Below are 18,705 nucleotides of genomic sequence, written 5' to 3' on the forward strand. Positions count from 1 at the left end.
CATAGATCCCTGCAGCTGAGCCGCTGAAGTGATGAGGGAAGAGCTTCCAGCTTGAGATGCTCATGAGTGTGACCCCCCACAGCGAAATGGTCACAGCCCCTCATACACCCACATGAGAATCCCCCACCCTCTACCATTCGCAACATCTGAAGATGTCGGGAAACCAGGCCCTTAGCAAGGAATAAATTAAAAAAATTAGTAAGAAAAATATGTATTTCATTTTTCTATTAAAAAACAGTATTTGCTGTAGATTACCGTCTTCCTGTCTGGCTGCCTTCAGCATGAAGAAAGAAAGGAAACAGTTTAACAATCATTCAGAGGGCTGGTGAAATAATTCAGTGGGGAAGGCGCTTGCCTTGCACCCAGCTGACCTGGGTTCGATACCAACATCACTTATGGTCCCCCAAGCACCTCCAGGAGTGACCCCTGAGCGTCATCAGGTGTGACCCAAACCCCACCCCCACCCCCAGTAAAAACAAACAAACAGATCAAAAAATAAAACAACAAAGAACCATCAGAGCTTTGTCTGACTCCAGTGTCAAAGCTATGTTGCCCCAGATCAGGCTGGTTCCATGGTTTTCCCTGGCAGCCTTTGGTCCAGCTGGGCCCAGAGGACCAGATTACAGCAGGGAAGGGGTCAGAGCTGGGCTCACCTTGCTCCAAGCAATTAGGATCCAGAGCTGCAGGCCTTTGAAGGCCCAAAAATGAAGAAAAAAAGCAGCCCCCAAGCTAGGCCAAGTGCTTGCTTGCAGGGACTGTTGGCCTGACCCAGACAGTTTTCCTTTGGGGAAGGTACTTGGAAAAGTTCTTTATCTCTAGACAAGACCAAAGATTCAAGTTTCAAAATATCTCAATATCTCAACGGCCCAAAACCTTCTGGCTGCTCTCCCTTCCCCAGGAGGTGCCAATTCAGTGGGTGGAGTGGGGGCCCTGGGGAAGTGGTCCAGCCCCCACCAAGGTGCAACAGGATGAACTGAACTGATGGACGGAGTGGTGGATGCTGGAAGGACTGTGTCCGGGGAGCAAGGCAGGTTCACGGAGAAGCATGAGGAGCTCGGGGCATCATCGTCTGTCTGCTCCTCTTCGGTGTGATGATCCTCCCCGGGAACAGCGTCCTCCCTTCTAAGTGCCGTCAAGGGATCCCTCCGTTCTTTGCTGTGACAAGAGATCAGATATGTGGGGTGGGGTTACCTCAGGATGTGCAGAAATGCAGGCCGTGCGAATGCTAGAGGCAGAGTCTCTACATTCAGGGCTGTGGACACTCTTTCCCCATGTACCCCAAATTTAGACCATCTACCTTATTCTGCTAGCAGCTGAGCTAGGGTCTGAAAACCCCATGATTAGGCAGTGGGATTCTGAGAGGGTGCCCTTTGTCCCCCAAGAATGTTGTGCCCGTGTTGTGCTGGGCCCCGAGATCTGTGCAAAGGCTGCAAATCCCACAGCCCCAGTGGGAAGCCCAGGGCTGTTGCCAGGAGACACCAGGGAAACGTGCCAAGGGCTGGAGCCCTGCCCGCCAGGCAACTCCCCTCACCCCATTTCCTCTGCTGATGGCTAGCTTTCTGCAGGCTGCAGACCAAGTCCCTCCCCAGACATTTCTGCTGGCCTCCTCAGGGGGACGGAGGACCAGAAGCCACTGCACCAACAAGAAGGACTTTGGGGTTCTGAGGTTAAGCTGCTCCCATGTGAGGGCCTGAGCTTAGATTAGAGGTGGCAGGGCTCAGACTCTAAAAGGACTCTAAGGTCATCTTGCTTCTGGCCCCTCTGCCCTAGCCTCTGTGCCTGTTCTCCTGTAATCTTCGTGATCACCTGGCAAGGGGCTTTGATAACTTGCATTTCACAGAAGAGGAAACTGAGGCAGAGAGGTTAGGGAGTCAACCCTCAGGAGAAGGGGCTAGAAAGTAGCTTGGCCAGAGTCAGTCTGAGCCTGGCTTTGCCTAGGTCCCTGGTGTTTAGGGATTCAATGCCCCGGCCACACCCACATTGCTGGAATGAAGATTTTGGGGTGAGATGAAGATTGGATGAAGATGGACATTGGGCCATACTTGGTGGTGCTAAGGGGCTATTTCTGGCTCTGTACTCAGCATAAGCCCAGGCAGTGCTCAGGGGACTGACCACCTATGGAACTGGGGTCAGGAGGCTGCAAGTAAAGTGCCTTTACTTCTTGTGCTCTCTTTCCAGTCCTGAAGACAAGAGTATTAAGACAAACTAAGAGTTGGACTGGAGCAATACAGAATGGATAGAATTGTCTTGTGTGTGGCTGATCTGCTTTCTTCCCTGGCATCCCATACGGTTCCTCGAATCTGTCACGAGTAATTTTTGTTTTGTTTTGTTTTTGGACCACACCCAGAGGTGCTCAGGGTTTACTCCTGGCTCTGTGCTCAGAAATTTCTCCTAGCAGGCTTGGAGGACCATATTGATGCAGGGGATCAAACCTGATCAGTCCTGGTTGCTTGCATGCAAGGCAAACACCTGATCATAGTACAATCATTCCAGCCCCAGTCAGGACTAATTTGTTTTTGTTTTTGTTTTGGGGTCACACCCAGCAGTGCTCAGGGGTTACTCCAGGCTCTGTGCTCAGAAATCGCTCCTGGCAGGCTCAGGGGACCATATGGGATGCCGGGATTGGAACCACCGTCTGTCCTAGGTCCGCTGCGTGCAAGGCACACACCCTACCGCTGTGCTATCTCTCAGGCCTCGGGAGTACTTTCTGAGCACAGAGCCAAGAGCAACACCTGAGTGCCATCGCTGGTGGCCTCTCACCCAAATAAACAAACAAACAAACAAACAAAGGACAGACCAAGAGCATTAAGACATCCCATGGGACTAGGACAGGTACTCAGTTTCTCATTTCAATGGTGGGAAACCCCCTACTCAGCCTCCATTCCTGTGTTATCACCATCTCCATACAGAGGTGGACTGGGGGCTTTGAGGAAGTCAGCATTCCCTCCCCCAGATGTCCCAAAAGCTGATGCTTGCCTTCCAGAGTTTTGCCCTGGACCAGGGGCTGGTTCCCACGCATGCTCACGGGATTCCCCAGAAGGAAGTCGGTTGAGCCTTTCTCACTAAGAAGAAGCCAAGACTCACTCCAGGCTTCTGGGCCAGGCCAGGCCAGACCCGGCTTGGCCCCTTTTGGTACAGAATGTTCTCTTTCTCATTATCTGTCTGCGTGGGCCACAAACACCTTTTATAAACAAGGCCAAAATGGCAGGGGGAAAAATGAAGTCAGAAAGTGCCAGTGGAGTAGGTCAAACAATACTAAATCAGTCTTTGGCTGAAGCAACGATCTCATTGTTCAGATATTTCCTCCTACATGTTTTCAGAGGCAAGGACCATGAAACAAGCCAGGCGGGAATGATTGCCAGGTTTGATTTCAGGAAGGAAGTTCCCTCCCGTTCCCTGCTGGGCAATTCAATCAATTCTCTCCTGACGGGGCTGCCAGATGAAGAAAGGGAAGGAGGGCTCTACCTGCGGCTAGAGTTTGCTTTCCAACTTTGATACCCTTTTCCAGGTGACCTTTCCTCACAACTGCCCTCCTGGGCTCCTCCAAAGGCCTCTTATTACTTAGGAAGGTGTGGAGGGTCTGGCTTGGGGGACCTCTGTATGGCTCTGGGAAAGGGAAAGTGTCAGGGCTGGAGCTGGGAGTGGGATCTGAGGTGCCAGGTCCATCCAGAAACAAGGTCTGGACTGAAGGACTCAAAATGAATCTGTGACTGCTGCAGGCCTTGCAGCTCTGAACCCGGAGGGCACAGGCCTGATGATGCTGGGGAGATCTCTCTCTCTCTCTCTCTCTCTCTCTCTCTCTCTCTCTCTCTCTCTCTCTCTCTCTCTCTCTCTCTCTCTCTCTTCTTTCTGTGTCTGCCTGTCTCTTTGTCTCTCTGTGTCTGTCTCTCTGTCCATCTGTCTCTGTGTGTCTGTGTCTATCCACCTGTCTGTGTCTGACTGTCTCTCTGTCTCTGTCTCTCTCTCTCTCTCTGTGTCTGTCTCCCTCTGTCTCCCTATCTCTCTCTGTGTCTGTATCTATCTCTCTTTTTCTGTGTCTGCCTCTTTCTGTCTCTCTGTCTTTGTCTCTGTCTCTCTCTCAGGTCTCCACTGCCCATTTAGACACCTTCTCTCTGGCTACAGGGGACAGGGCCATCACTTTGTGGAGCAAGTCTTGAGTCCTAGGTGAGCCCCAGACCCTGAAACTGGTACCCAAAACCTGGCTCATCTACTGATTCGTAGGGTGAGGCCTGGCAAGTTGCTCTGCTAACTCAGGCCTTGATTTTCTTACCCATAAATTGGGCTTTCTGCCCTTTTGGGACAACAGGCCCAATTTAGGAGTTGGAGTGGGGGTGGTGGCTTGGAAAAGACCTTCATTTTCTCATTCTTAAATGGAAAGTTTTCCTCCCTTACAAAAAAGTCAGCAGCTTCCTGTCTGTCAGGCACAATTCAGACCCAAGTCAAACAAAGGAAGGGTCCTAGAAGGGTCACTAGCGCCTTGAGAAAGTACTGCCCAGCTAGAGGGGAGCAGTGGGGAGATGTGCCCTGGTGAAGGGATGGGTGTGGCTGAAACTCAACCATGAACAACTTTGTAACTGTGTATCTCACGGTGATTCAATTAATTTTTTTTTTTTTTTAGTTTTTGGGTCACACCCGGTGATGCTCAGGGGTTACTCCTGGCTGTCTGCTCAGAAATAGCTCCTGACAGGCACGGGGGACCATATGGGACACCAGGATTCGAACCAACCACCTTTGGTCCTGGATCGGCTGCTTGCAAGGCAAACGCCGCTGTGCTATCTCTCCGGGCTCTCAATTAAAAATTTATGTATACATACACACATATATATGTATATGTATATGTATGTATGTATGTATATATATATATATATATATATATATATATATATATAGGTCAGAGCAATAGCACAATGGGGAGGGTATTTACCTTGCGTGAAGCCAACCTAGGTTAGATCCCCAACATCTCATATGGTCCCCTGAACACTGCTAGGAATGACCCCTGAGCACAAAGCTGGGAATAAACCTGGAACATCATTGGGTGTGGCCCCAAAGTTAAATATATATGTATACACACACACACACACACACACACACACACACACACACACACACACACACATATATATAGGAAAGAAAGATGGTATAGTAGGTGGGCACTTGCTTTGCAAGGTCTGACCCAAGTACCCAGCACTTCATACAGCCCTCAAAGCACTGCTAGAAGCCATCCCACTGTACAGAGTCAGGAGTGATCCTTGAGCACAAAGCCTGGAGCAAGCCCTGAGCACCAGTGGAGGGGGGGGCGGGGAAGTGGGTGTGGCAAAACCAAACCACAATACTAGCTGCCTCCTTAACCTGCAGTGTTAACACCTTCCCTCCTTAGCAACTCCTCCCTGACCAGTAAGGACCCCTCTTCAGTTGTGTGTCCTGATGAGCTGTTAGCACCTTTTATACTAGTCAGGGACATTTGTCTGACCCCTCTCCCTTATGGACCTAGGGGTTCCTGCAATAGAAGGGCTTGAAGGTTGGGGGGGTGACCAAACCCTCACAGTGGAAAGGGGTTCCATGCCTTAGGTATACCCTTTCCTTTGGTCTTACACTCCAAGCCCCAGATTCAGTTCATCTGGAGCTCTGGGCCTTTTTTAGTGGGGTGGTATCCAGAAACTCCTCTAGGTAGGCTGTGATCTAATATGCAAATAAGGGAGGGAATATTTGAAATCTCAGCTTGTCAAGTAGATGAGCTGGCAGAGCAGCCAGTGTACATGGGCCCAGGCTGCATGCAGGCCCCTGGCCTGGTAGCAGGAGGCTGGCATTGGGGCACTCTGAGTAGGAAAGCAGAAGCTGGAATCCCAGGCCTGGTCCTGTCCACTTCCGATCAGCAATGGAAGAACATAGGGCTGGGAGGTCTTTCAAAGGGCTTGAGCACAGGCTCTCTAGCAGGCAGCCCTAAGTCCACCCCCAGCAAAGCCTGATCCCCCAAGCATTGCCCAGAACACAGAACACAACAAAGCAAAAGTATATAGATTCAAAGTATACTTACAGAATATCTGTTTTCCAGGAAATCTGTAAAACAAAGAATAATATGTAAGTCAGCCATGGTAAGAGTCTTTTTCACAGTGCCCAATATCCAGGGGGATTCAACAGGGGCAGAAAAGAGGAAAGGAGGTTAGCAGGATCCAAGGGGACCCCAGACCCCAGATCCCTGGATATACAGACAGGAACCTGGATGTTCATTAGATGTTTTAAGCAGCTTTCTTTTTTCTTTTAAAGAAAAAGAATGTTATTTTAGGAAAATGTGGAAAATTACTGAAAGAGTACAAGGTCATGGATAAAAACATTATCTCTGATTCCGGTTCTTCCAACCCTGCTGACACGCTGTCTTCCGGCTAATTCTACCATGAATCGGCCTTTTAATAAAAAGTCATAGGAAACTTTAGTAAAGTGCTCAAGGGTAAAGTGACAGCCTTGTATGTGTGAGGCCTGGATTCCACCCTGGGCACCACAAATGAAAATGAAAATAAGGGGCCGGAGAGATAGCATGGAGGTAAGGTGTTTGCCTTTCATGCAGAAGGTCATCGGTTCGAATCCCGGCGTCCCATATGGTCCCCTGTGCCTGCCAGGAGCAATTTCTGAGCATGGAGCCAGGAGTAACCCCTGAGCACTGCCGGGTGTGACCCAAAAACCACAAAAAAAAAAAAAAAAAAAGAAAATGAAAATAAACAGAGTCGGGCCCGGGAAGGTGGCGCTGGAGATAAGGTGTCTGCCTTGTAAGCGCTACCAAGGAACGGACCGCGGTTCGATCCCCCGGCGTCCCATATGGTCCCCCCAAGCCAGGGGCGATTTCTGAGCACATAGCCAGGAGTAACCCCTGAGCGTCAAACGGGTGTGGCCCAAAAACCAAAAAAAAAAAAAAAGAAAATAAACAGTCATAGCAAGGGGTCAGGAGAGAGCACACAGGATTGCGATGCATGCCAGGTATGTGATAGACCTGAGTTGAATGCCTGGTACTGGGTGGTCGATCCCCTGTGCACCACTACGGTGGGCCATCTGATGTTCAGTTCTGCTAGCCCTAAGCAGCACCACCCTATCTGGTCCTTAGGCCTGCATGGCTGGGAGCATGAGCACGTATAGGAACAGACAGCTCCTAACTGGAAAAGTCAGGATGCTGCAGTGGTTACTGCTGTATATCATGTCTTCTTCATACCAGATTCCATAATTTCACACCAGGATTCCAGAAACATGTTTGGGGCCTTCTTGGACAGCTTAGTTCGTGACTACACCATACTTACGAATTTGTTTATTTGGCCAGTTTCTTACCTGAGACATTCAGTTTCTTTCCAAGATTTTACCTTTAAAAGAATCCTGCTGCCTGCATCCTCTAGGGGAAATAAAGCTATTTCTACGCTTACTGTGCTCAAGACTTGCTCCTGGAGTGATTCCCAATCCCCCAGATGTGGGGTGCTGGGAGCTGAAGCTGACTGGGCCACACATAAGAGCCTTGTCTGCTGTGCTGATCCCCCCAACCCTGTCTCACACTTCCTACTAGCTTTGCCCACTCCTGGAAGTGAAATAGCGGAGTGGAAGAAGGAGACAGTTCAGCCCTCCGCAGGGTCAAGGGGAGCCCACAGAGAGGGACCCACCACTCCGGAGACCACCTGGGTTCCTTAGGGTGTGGTAGGCTTCGGGGGTACCAAGGGCTGGGTCACAGGTCAGGAGGATGAGGAGGGAAAAGGAAGGTGTGGGGAATAGAAGGAATTCTGCTGCAGGGTGGGTACATGGGCAGGTGAACCCAGGGCATGAGTCTCCCAGGAGACAGAGGACAAGCCTTGTGGCCCAGTGCCTCCAGACAGTTGTGCCCAAGTGTGCTAGGGTTGATTTACAGCACAGCTCACTGTGAAAGAGTTTTAGAGACAGAGGTCAGGGGTCAAACAGGGGACCCCTGAGGGATGTGGGAGGAGATGGGAAAAGAAGCCTCAAGTTGGAGGGCCCTGCCCCAGCCAAGTCTAATGTTTAAAAAACTAATTTAATTTTCTGGGGCTGGAGTGATGACACAGTGGTAGGGCATTTGCTTTGCAAGCGGCCAACTCAGGATAGACCCGGGTTTGATCCCTGGCATCCCATATGATCCCCTGAGCCTGTCAGGAGGATTTCTGAGTGCAGAGCCAGGTATAACCCCTGAGCACAGCTGGGTGTGGCCCCCAAATTAATTTAATTTTCTTAATGATTTTTTTAACTGAATCACTGTGGATGCTGAAAGAAGGTGACTGCACAATACCCCACCAAGTCTAACTTAGAAAACAATTTTGGGTCATATCCAGTGATGCTCAGGGCTAACTTCTAGTTCTGCACTCCGGAATTACTCCTTGTAGGGGTCTGGGGGACCATATGGGATTCTGGGGGTAGAACCTAGGTCAGCCTTGTGTAAGACAAATGCCCTATCCACTGTGCTATCTCTGAGTTGCCAACTCTAGTCCCATGGGCACCCACCATCCCAAGCTCCAGCCTGGACCCTTACATCTGGGACTGTCTCAGGGCCCATACGTGACCGTGGGCGCTTCGGCTTTCTGCTTCTTTTCACTAACTCAGAAATATCCTCTTTCCCCTAATCTGCCTCCCCTTCCCTGTCTTATCACAGCTATAGTGATGCCCCTCAAGAAGGAATGAGGGGGTGTTCTAGTCCCGGGTCCCCCTTCTGTTCTGACTGGGCCTGAGGACAATGGAATAGTGAAGTGGATGAATCACCCGGACCATGGAGCTGGGCCATTTTGCAAACTTCGATACACCAAAATGGGAGGGGAGCATGGCAGTCCTCTCATCCCACCCCAGCTTGACCTGGCAGGACCTTAAGAACCCTGAACTTGGGGCTGGAGAGATGGCATGGAGGTAGGGGGTTTGCCTTGCATGCAGAAGAATGGTGGTTCGAATCCCAGCATCCCACATGGTCCCCCGAGCCTGCCAGGAACAATTTCTGAGTGTAGAGCCAGGAGTAACCCCTGAGCACTGCTGGGTGTGACTCAAAAAACAAAACAAAACAAAAGAACCCTGGACTTTCTGCCTCCCTGGCTCACTGGGCCTCTGGGATGAGACATGCAGAGAGAGCACCTCAGAGTATGTGCTCCACACTGCCATGAATCCCAGTTCCTGCTCCTGTGTGCTTTGCTTTCTGGTAATGGAGCGACCACCATAAGGGCAGAAACTAGTGGGGAGGGTCCATTTCCTCAGACCTATTCTTATCCTCTGTCTAAAATGTGAACCCCAGTCCTTGGGTGGGCTTACTTAAAACCTCCTGGGGGTGATGGGGGTTCCTCATAAGCCCATCTAAGCCCCCAAGAGGAGACCTCACGGCCTGGTCTCTACTACTCGACTCTCATGACCTAAGCACTGTCCACCTCAGAATGATCCCAACCTCTTTGGGCCAAGTAGTGAGGCCTGGTGAGTGCCGTGGGCCAGAAAGGCCACCCTCACTGGCCCAGATGACAGAGGGAACCCACAGAGTCACAGCATGGCTGATCGGATGTGCTCAGGGCAAGCCTTAGCAGACCTCAGAAGGGCCAATCCACTGAGCGGGCTTCCTAATGTGACACTGCTGATCTTTGAGACTGGCCAACCCTTTCCTTGTCACTTTAGGTTGATCTTGTACATTGGAAAATACTTAAAATCTGCCTCTGCCTATAAGATAGAGTAACCCCATATCCAGTGGCAATGATGTCCACATCAGCCATGCACTAATGGGGGTCTCCCAACTCAGTTTCACTTTCTCCTTTATTCTTATCACTAGGTGAGCACTAGAAACACAGTGTGTGTGTGTGTGTGTGTGTGTGTGTGTGTGTGTGTGTGTGTGTGTTACTGAGAAGAGTAAAGCCTGAAGCACCACGAGGCCTGGGGCGCAGGCCTGATAAGCTGATGAAGGCTGAACTCCGGATACCCATCCCAACATGGGGTGGTTTCCTCGAGAGAGCAGGGAACCACGAGGGCTGGCCCTTGGCCAGCAGGACTCTAGCAGGTCATGGCCTGCTGGGCCCAAGAGCCAAGACTGGGTTCAAATTGAAGGGAGTGCTTGGGCTTAGATTAATAAACAGTAGGGTCAAGTCAAGGAGGTCAAGTAGTAGGACTGACCAGAGGAATTAGGATGTGACCCTAACTGGGGAAGGGAGCCAGAGGGACACTGCACATGCTGCAGGCGCCAAGATAAAGGAAGCTTCCTGGAGGCTTTCTTTGGGGATGTTGGCACCTTTCGAGATTGGTTGGGGGCCTTGGGGTCACTTCGTACTTCTCAGTCATTTGGGCAGGTAGTTCAAAGTAAGAGTGCTGCCATGTTTGGGTCTTGTGCTGAGAATGACCTGGACCCCAGGCATGGCTCTGGTATGGCACACCCAGGGATGTTTAAGTGGACCATGTGGTGCCAGGGATTGGATAAAGATCAGCTCTAATCCCCACCCTTGCTCCCTGGCTCCTGAGATGGTCTCTTTTGCTTTGTTTTTGGACCACACCTAGTGGCGCTCAGGTGTTACTCCTGGCTCTGCACTCAGAAATCATTCCTGGCAGGCTCAGGGGACCATATGGGATGCTAAATCGAACTTGGGTCTGTCTGTCCCAGGTCGGCAGCATGCAAGGCAAATGCCCTACCACTGTGCTATCACTCTGGCCCCTCCTGAGATGTTCTTTTTTGTTTTGCTTTTGGGCCTTACCCGGTGGCATCCAAGGTTACTCCTGGCTCTGCACTCAGAAATTACTCCTGGCAGACTCAGGGAACCATATGGAATACCAGGAATCAAACCCTGACAGGGGGTCAGCTGTGTGCCTACCAGCTGTGCTATCGCTCCTGTTCCACCTGAGTTGGTCTTTGTTCAGCAGCCTTATTTGACAGCTTGAAGGTGGAACACAGTCAAATTTAGAGATGCAGATTGGAATAGGGGTTTCCAGGGTCTGGGTAACGAGGTGGGGGTGTGTTATATTTAATGGCTACAGAGGTACAATCTGGGAAGGGGACAAAGTTCTGAGAGGGAGTTCGTAGTTGTGTCACAAAGTGACCATTCTTCATGTCACCCACATAGATGCTTTTAAAAACCTAAAATACCTTTCCTTTTCCTTCCTTCCTTCCTTCCTTCCTTCCTTCCTTCCTTCCTTCCTTCCTTCCTTCCTTCCTTCCTTCCTTCCTTCCTTCCTTCCTTCCTTCCTTCCTTCCTTCCTTCCTTCCTTCCTTCCTTCCTTCCTTCCTTCCTTCTCTCTTTCTCTCTCTCTTTCTTTCGTTTTTTGGGCCACACCCAGCAGTGTTCAGGGATACTCCTGGCTCTGCACTCAGAAATCACTCCTGGCTGGGGGGTCAGCATATGGGATTCTTAGGATCAAAACCAAGCCTGTCCTGGGCCACTGTGTGCAAGACAAACACTCTTCCACTGTGCCATCACTCTGGCCCTTAAGTAACTTTTCTGAAAAGAGCTGAACATAGAGCCTCAAGTCAAGATCGCAGTGCCCTGCCTACCCCAGTCTCTATCATCCCTGACTGCCCTGTGCCAGCTGTGCCCACACTCTGGCCAGAGCCCTACCCTTCTCACTTCTTGGGGCTGGCCTGCCCCATGCCCTTTTGCTTATCTGGAGGACCAGCTTTCCTTTGTACCAGGCAGGGAAAATGTGGGGTAAGAGCCATAACTGGGTCTGCGAGGCATTTCCCAAAATAGCCAGCCCTAAATTGTTGCTGGCTGAGAGATGATGAGAATGAAGGTGCTAGGGTGGAAAAAAGGTTCCAGCAAACAGCTCTGCCTGGGGCTACTCACTGCCCTGGCCAGAGGGCATGCCCACAAGGGCCTGTATTTGATGGCGTTCTGAAACACAGAAACACACTTCGTGTTTCTTGGTTCTCTCTGCCTGCTGGCTCTGAGTCAGTCCTCCAGGATTTTAGGGGCGAGTCAGAAAGATCCTCTGCCTTCCACTGGGAAGCAGGGCAGGACTTGGAGGAGGATGATCAGAAGGCAGACCCTGAGCATCTAGAAAATGGTCCTAACGTGGACAGAATTGAACTCATCATAAAGGGATGACCAGGCAGAAGACAAGGTCACCTATAACATGCACAAGTACATGGTGGACAGGTCTGGCCACCCAGGAAGGGAAGGGAAAGTGTCACGTGGGGAGGGTTTTATTCTGCATCCAGATCCCTGTATACAGACCCTTGCCCAGGTACAATCCCTGTTCTATTTTCATACTTGGAGCTTCCATCAATTGTCTCCATCAATCTGAGACAGTTTTGAGAATTGCTTTACAATCTTACAAGTCTGAAAGCAACTAGTCTGATAGAAAAAGTTGGGGGGGGGGGAAATCAGCCAATATCTGTAGTCTCCTTCCCTCAGCTTTCTGAGCAGCAACTGAATAGGAAATGGTCAGAAACAGCACACCCCAGGTCCCCCAGTTTCAAGGCAAGAAGGGGAGACTGGCTCTGCTCATTACACTTAGACTTGGTCCTAAGACTCCAGGTACTCCAAGTCTCATCCTCCTGAGGCAGGAGCCTGGGTCTGGGTTAGAGACCAGATTTCCAAAGGACCAAAGCTCCCCATGATGCCATGGTGTGGCTTGGGAGCCCCACCTGCAGGGTGTCTCAGCCTGGACAAGCCTCCTGTGTTCTGAAGCTCAGGGTCTGTGTTTGTTAGGCTGAAAGGACTAAATGCTCATCCTGGGCTCCAGGAAGCACACAGGCTGCATTGGGGGGGGGGAGGGGGAGGACACATTCCCTGAGACCTCACTTTGTCCCACTTCCACCTCACAGGTAAAAAATTAGTTTTTTATTTGTGTGTGTAGGGGGTTGGGCCACACCCAGCAACACTCAGGAGTTATTTCTGGCTCTGTGCTCAGAAATCGCTCCTGGCAGACTTGGGGGACCATATGGAATGCCAGGGATTGAACCTGGGTTTGTCCTGAGTTAGCCATATGCAAGGCAAATGCCCTACTGCTGTGCTATTGCTCCAGCCCTAAGAAACAAGTCTTGGTTACAGTTGCCCGCTGGGTAGCGGCTGCACCAGGACAGGGGCAGGCTTGAGGGGGCAATTCTTGCCTTGCATGAGGCTGACTCTGGTTCAATCCCAGCACCACATGTGCTTCCCAGAGCCCTGCCAGGCGTGATCCCTGAGCACTTCTGGATGTGGCTCAAATACACATATGGACACTTTGCATGTACACCCTTCTTATACACACACACACACACACACACACACACACACACACACACACGCACACTCACACGCACACGCACACACACATCTCTCCTTTGTCACCACTGATTTTTTGGGGGGGAGGGGGTTTGGGTTTTGGGTTACACCCGGCAGTGCTCAGGGGTTACTCCTGGCTCTATGCTCAGAAATTGCTCCTGGCAGTCTCAGGGGACCATATGGGATGCCTTGATTCGAACTGCCGTCCTTCTGCATGCGAGCCAAATGCCTTACCTCCACGCTATCTCTCAGGCCCCACCACTGATTTCTTTAGAGCTGACTATTCTCTCCCAGCCTTTGGGTTATTCAAGATCTCAGCCAGGGAGAAAGATGAGATCCCAACATGGATGTCTCTAGAATTAGCCTGGACACTCCAGAAAAGCTGCCTGGACAGTCTGCATGAGGGAGCACTGCATGCCATATACTTAGACACAAACAGATACATACACTCCAAACACACAAACCCATACATAAAAACTACTTTGCCTTAAGGATTGTTCCGAGATGGAGGCAAATTGAGGTCCAGTGCTAAAGAGAGAAATGCAGCTTTTCCGATGAAGGGAAGGGCTGTGTTCCTGCAATTCCTCTTGGGGAGAAATGTGGGGTTCATGTAAACCTGCACAATCTCACCTTCCTCCATCAGAACCTCACATTTCTCCTTCCCCAGCTGCTGCAGCAGCAAATTTTTGCCTTTTGTGAAGCTGTTCAAAAGGTCTAATCTGGGGCCGGCGAGGTGGCGCTAGAGGTAAGGTGTCTGCCTTGCAAGCGCTAGCCAAGGATCAGGACCACGGTTCGATCCCCCGGTGTCCCATATGGTCCCCCCAAGCCAGGGGCAATTTCTGAGTGCTTAGACAGGAATAATCCCTGAGCACCAAACGGGTGTGGCCCCCCCAAAAAAAAAATAAAAAAAAAAGGTCTAATCTGTACCACTCATTTGGGTTCCTCCTGTTAATCTAACTTTATGGGTCTAATGCGGGGGTCCCAGAACTCCACCCTGTGGCGACTTCACCAGCCCCTCTGTGAGGGTAGGCCTTGTCACCCTCCCTTGCCTGAAGTCCCAGGGGAAGGTGCTCATTGAGCTGACCCTGATGTCTGGGTCCAGGATGAGCAGCTCTTGGTGCTGGCTGGTCACCCCTTTTTGTGGTGTGACCTGACAAGGGTCTTAACTCTCGGTAAGAGGGACTCAACTTGAGGGCTGAAAGAAAATTACTATAACAGAGACTACTCCAGGCCATCTCGGACACCCCCAGGATGCACTGGGGCTCTGCACAATTACCCATGGGACCAAGCTCGGACCCTACCTCATCTTGGGCCATCTGAGGCTAGGGATCATCTAGTTGTCTCTGAATTCACACACGGTCATGCAGAACATCCGGAGGATCCAAAATGAGAAACTCCAACTTCCCCAGGAAATGATTCCCCCCAAGAATTCTGCAGTACCCAAGAACAGGCCTTGAGAATGAATTTTGGAGCATTTCCTGCTTCAGGTCCAAGTAGGCACTTTATAAAGTTAGGAATGCCTTGGTCCCTGTAGGCTCCCTCGAAAGTTCTTCCTGAGGGAGCAGCAGTGATGTGATCAAAGCAGAGGAGATGGGAGAATATTTTCTCCCACTCTGTTCACTCTGAGACCTGAGCTGTGGAGTGTTACCAAAGGCTGTGAGCAGGCCTGTGTGCACCAGGCACCCTCAGTGAGACTCACCCTGACTAATTGCACCATCAGAGGTTGCTTTGCAGGGACAGGATAGTGTCTGTGCTGCTGCCACAGGGGCATCCTCTGGGGCCTCCTTTGCTGCTGCCCTTTTCTGCCCACTCCCAGATCCGGCGAAGGAACAGGGAAGGAGCAGCATCCTGGTTGGAAGGCCCCCCACCCCCACTTACCAGGGTCAGTTTTCCGGATCTCACTGTAAACGGTCTCCGTGCCCTTGGCCTCCACACCTGGAAAGGGGTGGGGTGGGGGTCAGTCCTGCAGGGAAACCGCCGGTGCCTCGAGCAAGGCTGCAGCCATGAGCCCACCCAAGACATCATCTGAGACCTCATCACTGCAGAGCCAGGAACTCTGGGACCTTGTTTGATCGCATTGTATTCAGCCTGGAGGTCTGAAGTCAAAGGGTCCTGTGCTAGGGATGCTTTTCTAGGGGGCCCCAATACACAGTGAAGCCTCCAACTTGAAGCCAGGTCCCTCTTTCTGTGCTCTGGACTCCTGGATTGCGCTATGTGGCCAGACCCTCCCTAGAAACCCGGCTAAGCCTGGAATCAGGGCTGAGCCTGGATACCGTCATGAGACCAGCCAGCACCAAGAGCTGCTCATAAATCTATCGTGCCTGGGCTGGTACCCATCAGTACCTCTACAGGTCCCCACATGCTTGGTGGGGGACGCATTCTGACACACTAGAGTCTATGGCAATTGGGAGGATTCTTTCGTTTGTTTGAGGGCCACAGTTAGTGGTGCTCAGCACTCTTGACAATGCTCCATTGAACCCTATATTGATCGAACCCAGTCCTATATAAGGAAAGGGCCTTAACTATAACTTCTTTTTTTTTTTTTTTTTTTTTTTTGGTTTTTGGGCCACACCCGGTGACGCTCAGGGGTTACTCCTGGCTATGCGCTCAGAAGTCGCTCCTGGCTTGGGGGACCATATGGGACGCCGGGGGATCGAACCGCGGTCCGTACTAGGCTAGCGCAGGTAAGGCAGGCACCTTACCTTGAGCGCCACCGCCCGGCCCCAGTAACTTCTCTTCAGCTCCTTCTGGGAAATTCTTTGGTTTGTTTTCTTAATATTTAGACCACACCTGGCAGTGCTCAGGGGTCACCCCTGGCTTTGTGTCCAGGAACATTCATGGAGCTCAGAGGACTAAATGGGGTGCCAGGGATTGAACCAAAGTCAGTCTCACACAAGGCAAACACATACCTGTTATACTATTGCTACAGGGGGTTATTTATTGTGGGGAGAGCTACACCCGGTGGTGCTCAGAGGTTACTCCTGGCTATGCACTCAGGGCTCACTCTTGGTGGGCTTGGAGGACCATAAGGGGTACTGGGGTGTTGTGTATGTAAATATTTTAGGGGATTATTATGTTACTGACCCTACCCTGATCGGTGATTGTGCCCTACCCTAGGGTGTGACCTGGCATTCTGCCCCCACCCTAGGGTGGTACCTGATTCTGCTTCCACCATTGGTTGGTATCTGATCCCACCATTGGGTGGTACCTGATTCTGGGGGATAAAAACAAGGGTCTGTGGAAGGCAAAAGGCTTTTTGCTAGAACTGAGGCTGAGTCTTTGGTCTTCAGTCTTGTCCACCAAATAAAGCTAATATTTCTACAAGCCTGTCTGGGAGCTGTTTACCCACTGTTTCACCTCAGAACCGTCGGCTAGACAGGGTGGCAGACGCGTGCTCCGAGCTGAAGGGGAAAGACCTCATCCTTCATCCCTCCATCAGTCAACCTCTTCAGGGGCTGACTTGCAACACTGGGGATTGAACCTGGGGTGGCTGCATGCAAGACAAATACCCTACCCTCTGTACTATCATTCTGGGCCTTCCAGGGGGATTCTTATATGCAGATCATATGGAGCTCCTTGGGGATGGGCCCTTTCACGAACTTTTCTTTCAATAGGGGAGGTTCTCTGCTGTGTTCAGGGGTCATGGGGCCCTCCACTATGTAGATCAGGGGCTATACAGTGCTGGAGTGAATTTCAGGGCTCAAACAGGCTAAGTACATACTCTACTACTTGAGCTAGTTCTTGCCCTAGGCCATTTCAAAGCAGCAGAAAAGACAAGACAAGCCATCAGGTGTGGGTCCTAGCCAGGGGAGACCCTTGGACAGAGGGATACTGAAGAGTGACAAGGCCAGTTGCTTGTCTGAAGTGAGAGCAGACACATAGGCTACGTGGACAAGCATGTGCACATTGTCAACGTGAGCTTCACAGACATACAAGTAGCACAAACACATGTGCACTGGGTACTGAGTACATGCATGCAGGACATGCATACATCACACATCCATACACTCCTAGCCGTCACTGTGGCAAGGCCCACATGCCCTGTGGCCAGCATGGGGGGATGCAGCCCTTAGGCAGGACGGAAGCATCCTTCTGCCACTGTCAGTGCTGATGGCCAGGACACTCCTGGAACCCAAACTGCAGGGAGGAGACCTCGATTCATTGCCTAGTGACACCCCCTGTCACCCAGACCAACATGCACTCCTGAGCCTCCTGCACAACTCTTCCCTCCTTGCCCTCCATTCGAGGATGAGCTTTGCACCCCCATCCCATTTATCTCCACCTGCACCCCTTCTGCTCCCAGGCTCCCACACCACACTGAGGGACTCATATCTACAGCATAATGATACTCTGGCATTTGCTCTGTTTCCTACTATACATCCTGGGGAACCAGAGCCTCTCCTGGACAGCACCTGAGATCTGTTCACCCTGTTATAGGCCATGGATGAACACCAGGAGCCACCTGGGAGGGCTGGCCATGGCTGGGGACAATAAGGTCCCTTCGGTGCCTATCTCATGCCCCTGTCCCCCGGGAGGTCTTGGCAGCACCATCAGGTCTCAGTCGACAATTCTGGCATTTATCATGCCTTGGGTAGTGGCTGTCCCTGAGTCATGGACAGAAGAAGAGCGCCCTGATTGGGGAAAGGGGGCAGGGGCTTAGCTTTTGTGATAAAGGCTGATCTGGGGCCATCAGGGCTCAAAGCAGAATCCTTAGTCTCAAGGCTGTGAGATGCAACCCTGTGAGATTCTGCCCTTCTCTCTACTCTCTCTGATGCACCAGGTTTTTGGGAATTGAGAGCAGTTTCAGGGATGCTCATAGCTGCACGAAATGGGTGGTAGTGGGGGGGTGGGGGGGAGTGAGCACAAACCTGCAGCAGGCCTGGATCACTCAGTACTGAACCAGGACCCAGATCAGGGAAGGTTGGGTGGGTCCCAGGTTCCACTCTGGGATGTGGTGCATATTGGGGCTTTGCCAGCTCATTCTCTAATCAGCCCCAAGTGGGATCAGGGGTCAAGGAGACCGAGTCTGGGGGCCTGGATCCATAAATTCACCAGCCCTGGGTGCATACAGGGTAGTTGGTGGGTTTCTGTGATCTCAAGATCCCTTTCACTTCCTAACTGTGAGTCAGCCAGGTTGCCACAGGGGCCTGTTTGTGGCTGAGCCCTTAGGGGTGCAGAGGCCTCCTTAGGGGTCCTCTTTCCTGCCCAGCTGGGCCAGAGATGGGGGCAGCGCTCACTATCTCCCCTCTCTGGCCCGCAGCTGCCCTAATGACTGAACCAGGCCCGCTGCTGTTTGTAAGAGTGTCAGCCTGTTTCCGGACGAGGCTTTATTCTGGCCTCTGTTTTCCTCTGTTAAGGGAGAATGAGGGGGCTTCAACGTCATGGGGTTTTCCCGGCGATGAAACACCAGGCAAACACACTGTAGCCTGGATTTTACAAGTTCCTTCCTGCCCCTCCTCCAGCCCCAAGCGGCCCCTTGGTCAGCGGCCAACCGGCTGGTCAGCGCCAAGCGGGG

The 18,705-nt window shown here is 51.4% G+C and overlaps 1 protein-coding gene across 1 annotated transcript in view; it reads right to left on the minus strand.

Moving 5' to 3' along the window:
- Positions 1–473: 473 nt before the first annotated feature.
- The window catches only part of PECAM1 (platelet and endothelial cell adhesion molecule 1), a 53,815-nt gene continuing 35,583 nt past the window's right edge, over positions 474–18,705 (minus strand). Inside the window, exons 14-16 of the mRNA XM_049779098.1 lie at positions 15,069–15,125; positions 6,035–6,057; positions 474–1,155 (exon numbers count right to left, since the gene is read on the minus strand). Of these exons, the coding sequence (XP_049635055.1) occupies positions 1,123–1,155; positions 6,035–6,057; positions 15,069–15,125 (113 nt within the window). The 3' untranslated portion in view covers positions 474–1,122. The remainder of the gene's footprint in view (positions 1,156–6,034; positions 6,058–15,068; positions 15,126–18,705) is intronic.

This window comes from Suncus etruscus, chromosome 1 (assembly GCF_024139225.1).
Source record: "Suncus etruscus isolate mSunEtr1 chromosome 1, mSunEtr1.pri.cur, whole genome shotgun sequence".
In the NCBI taxonomy this organism is placed as follows: Eukaryota; Metazoa; Chordata; class Mammalia; order Eulipotyphla; family Soricidae; genus Suncus; species Suncus etruscus.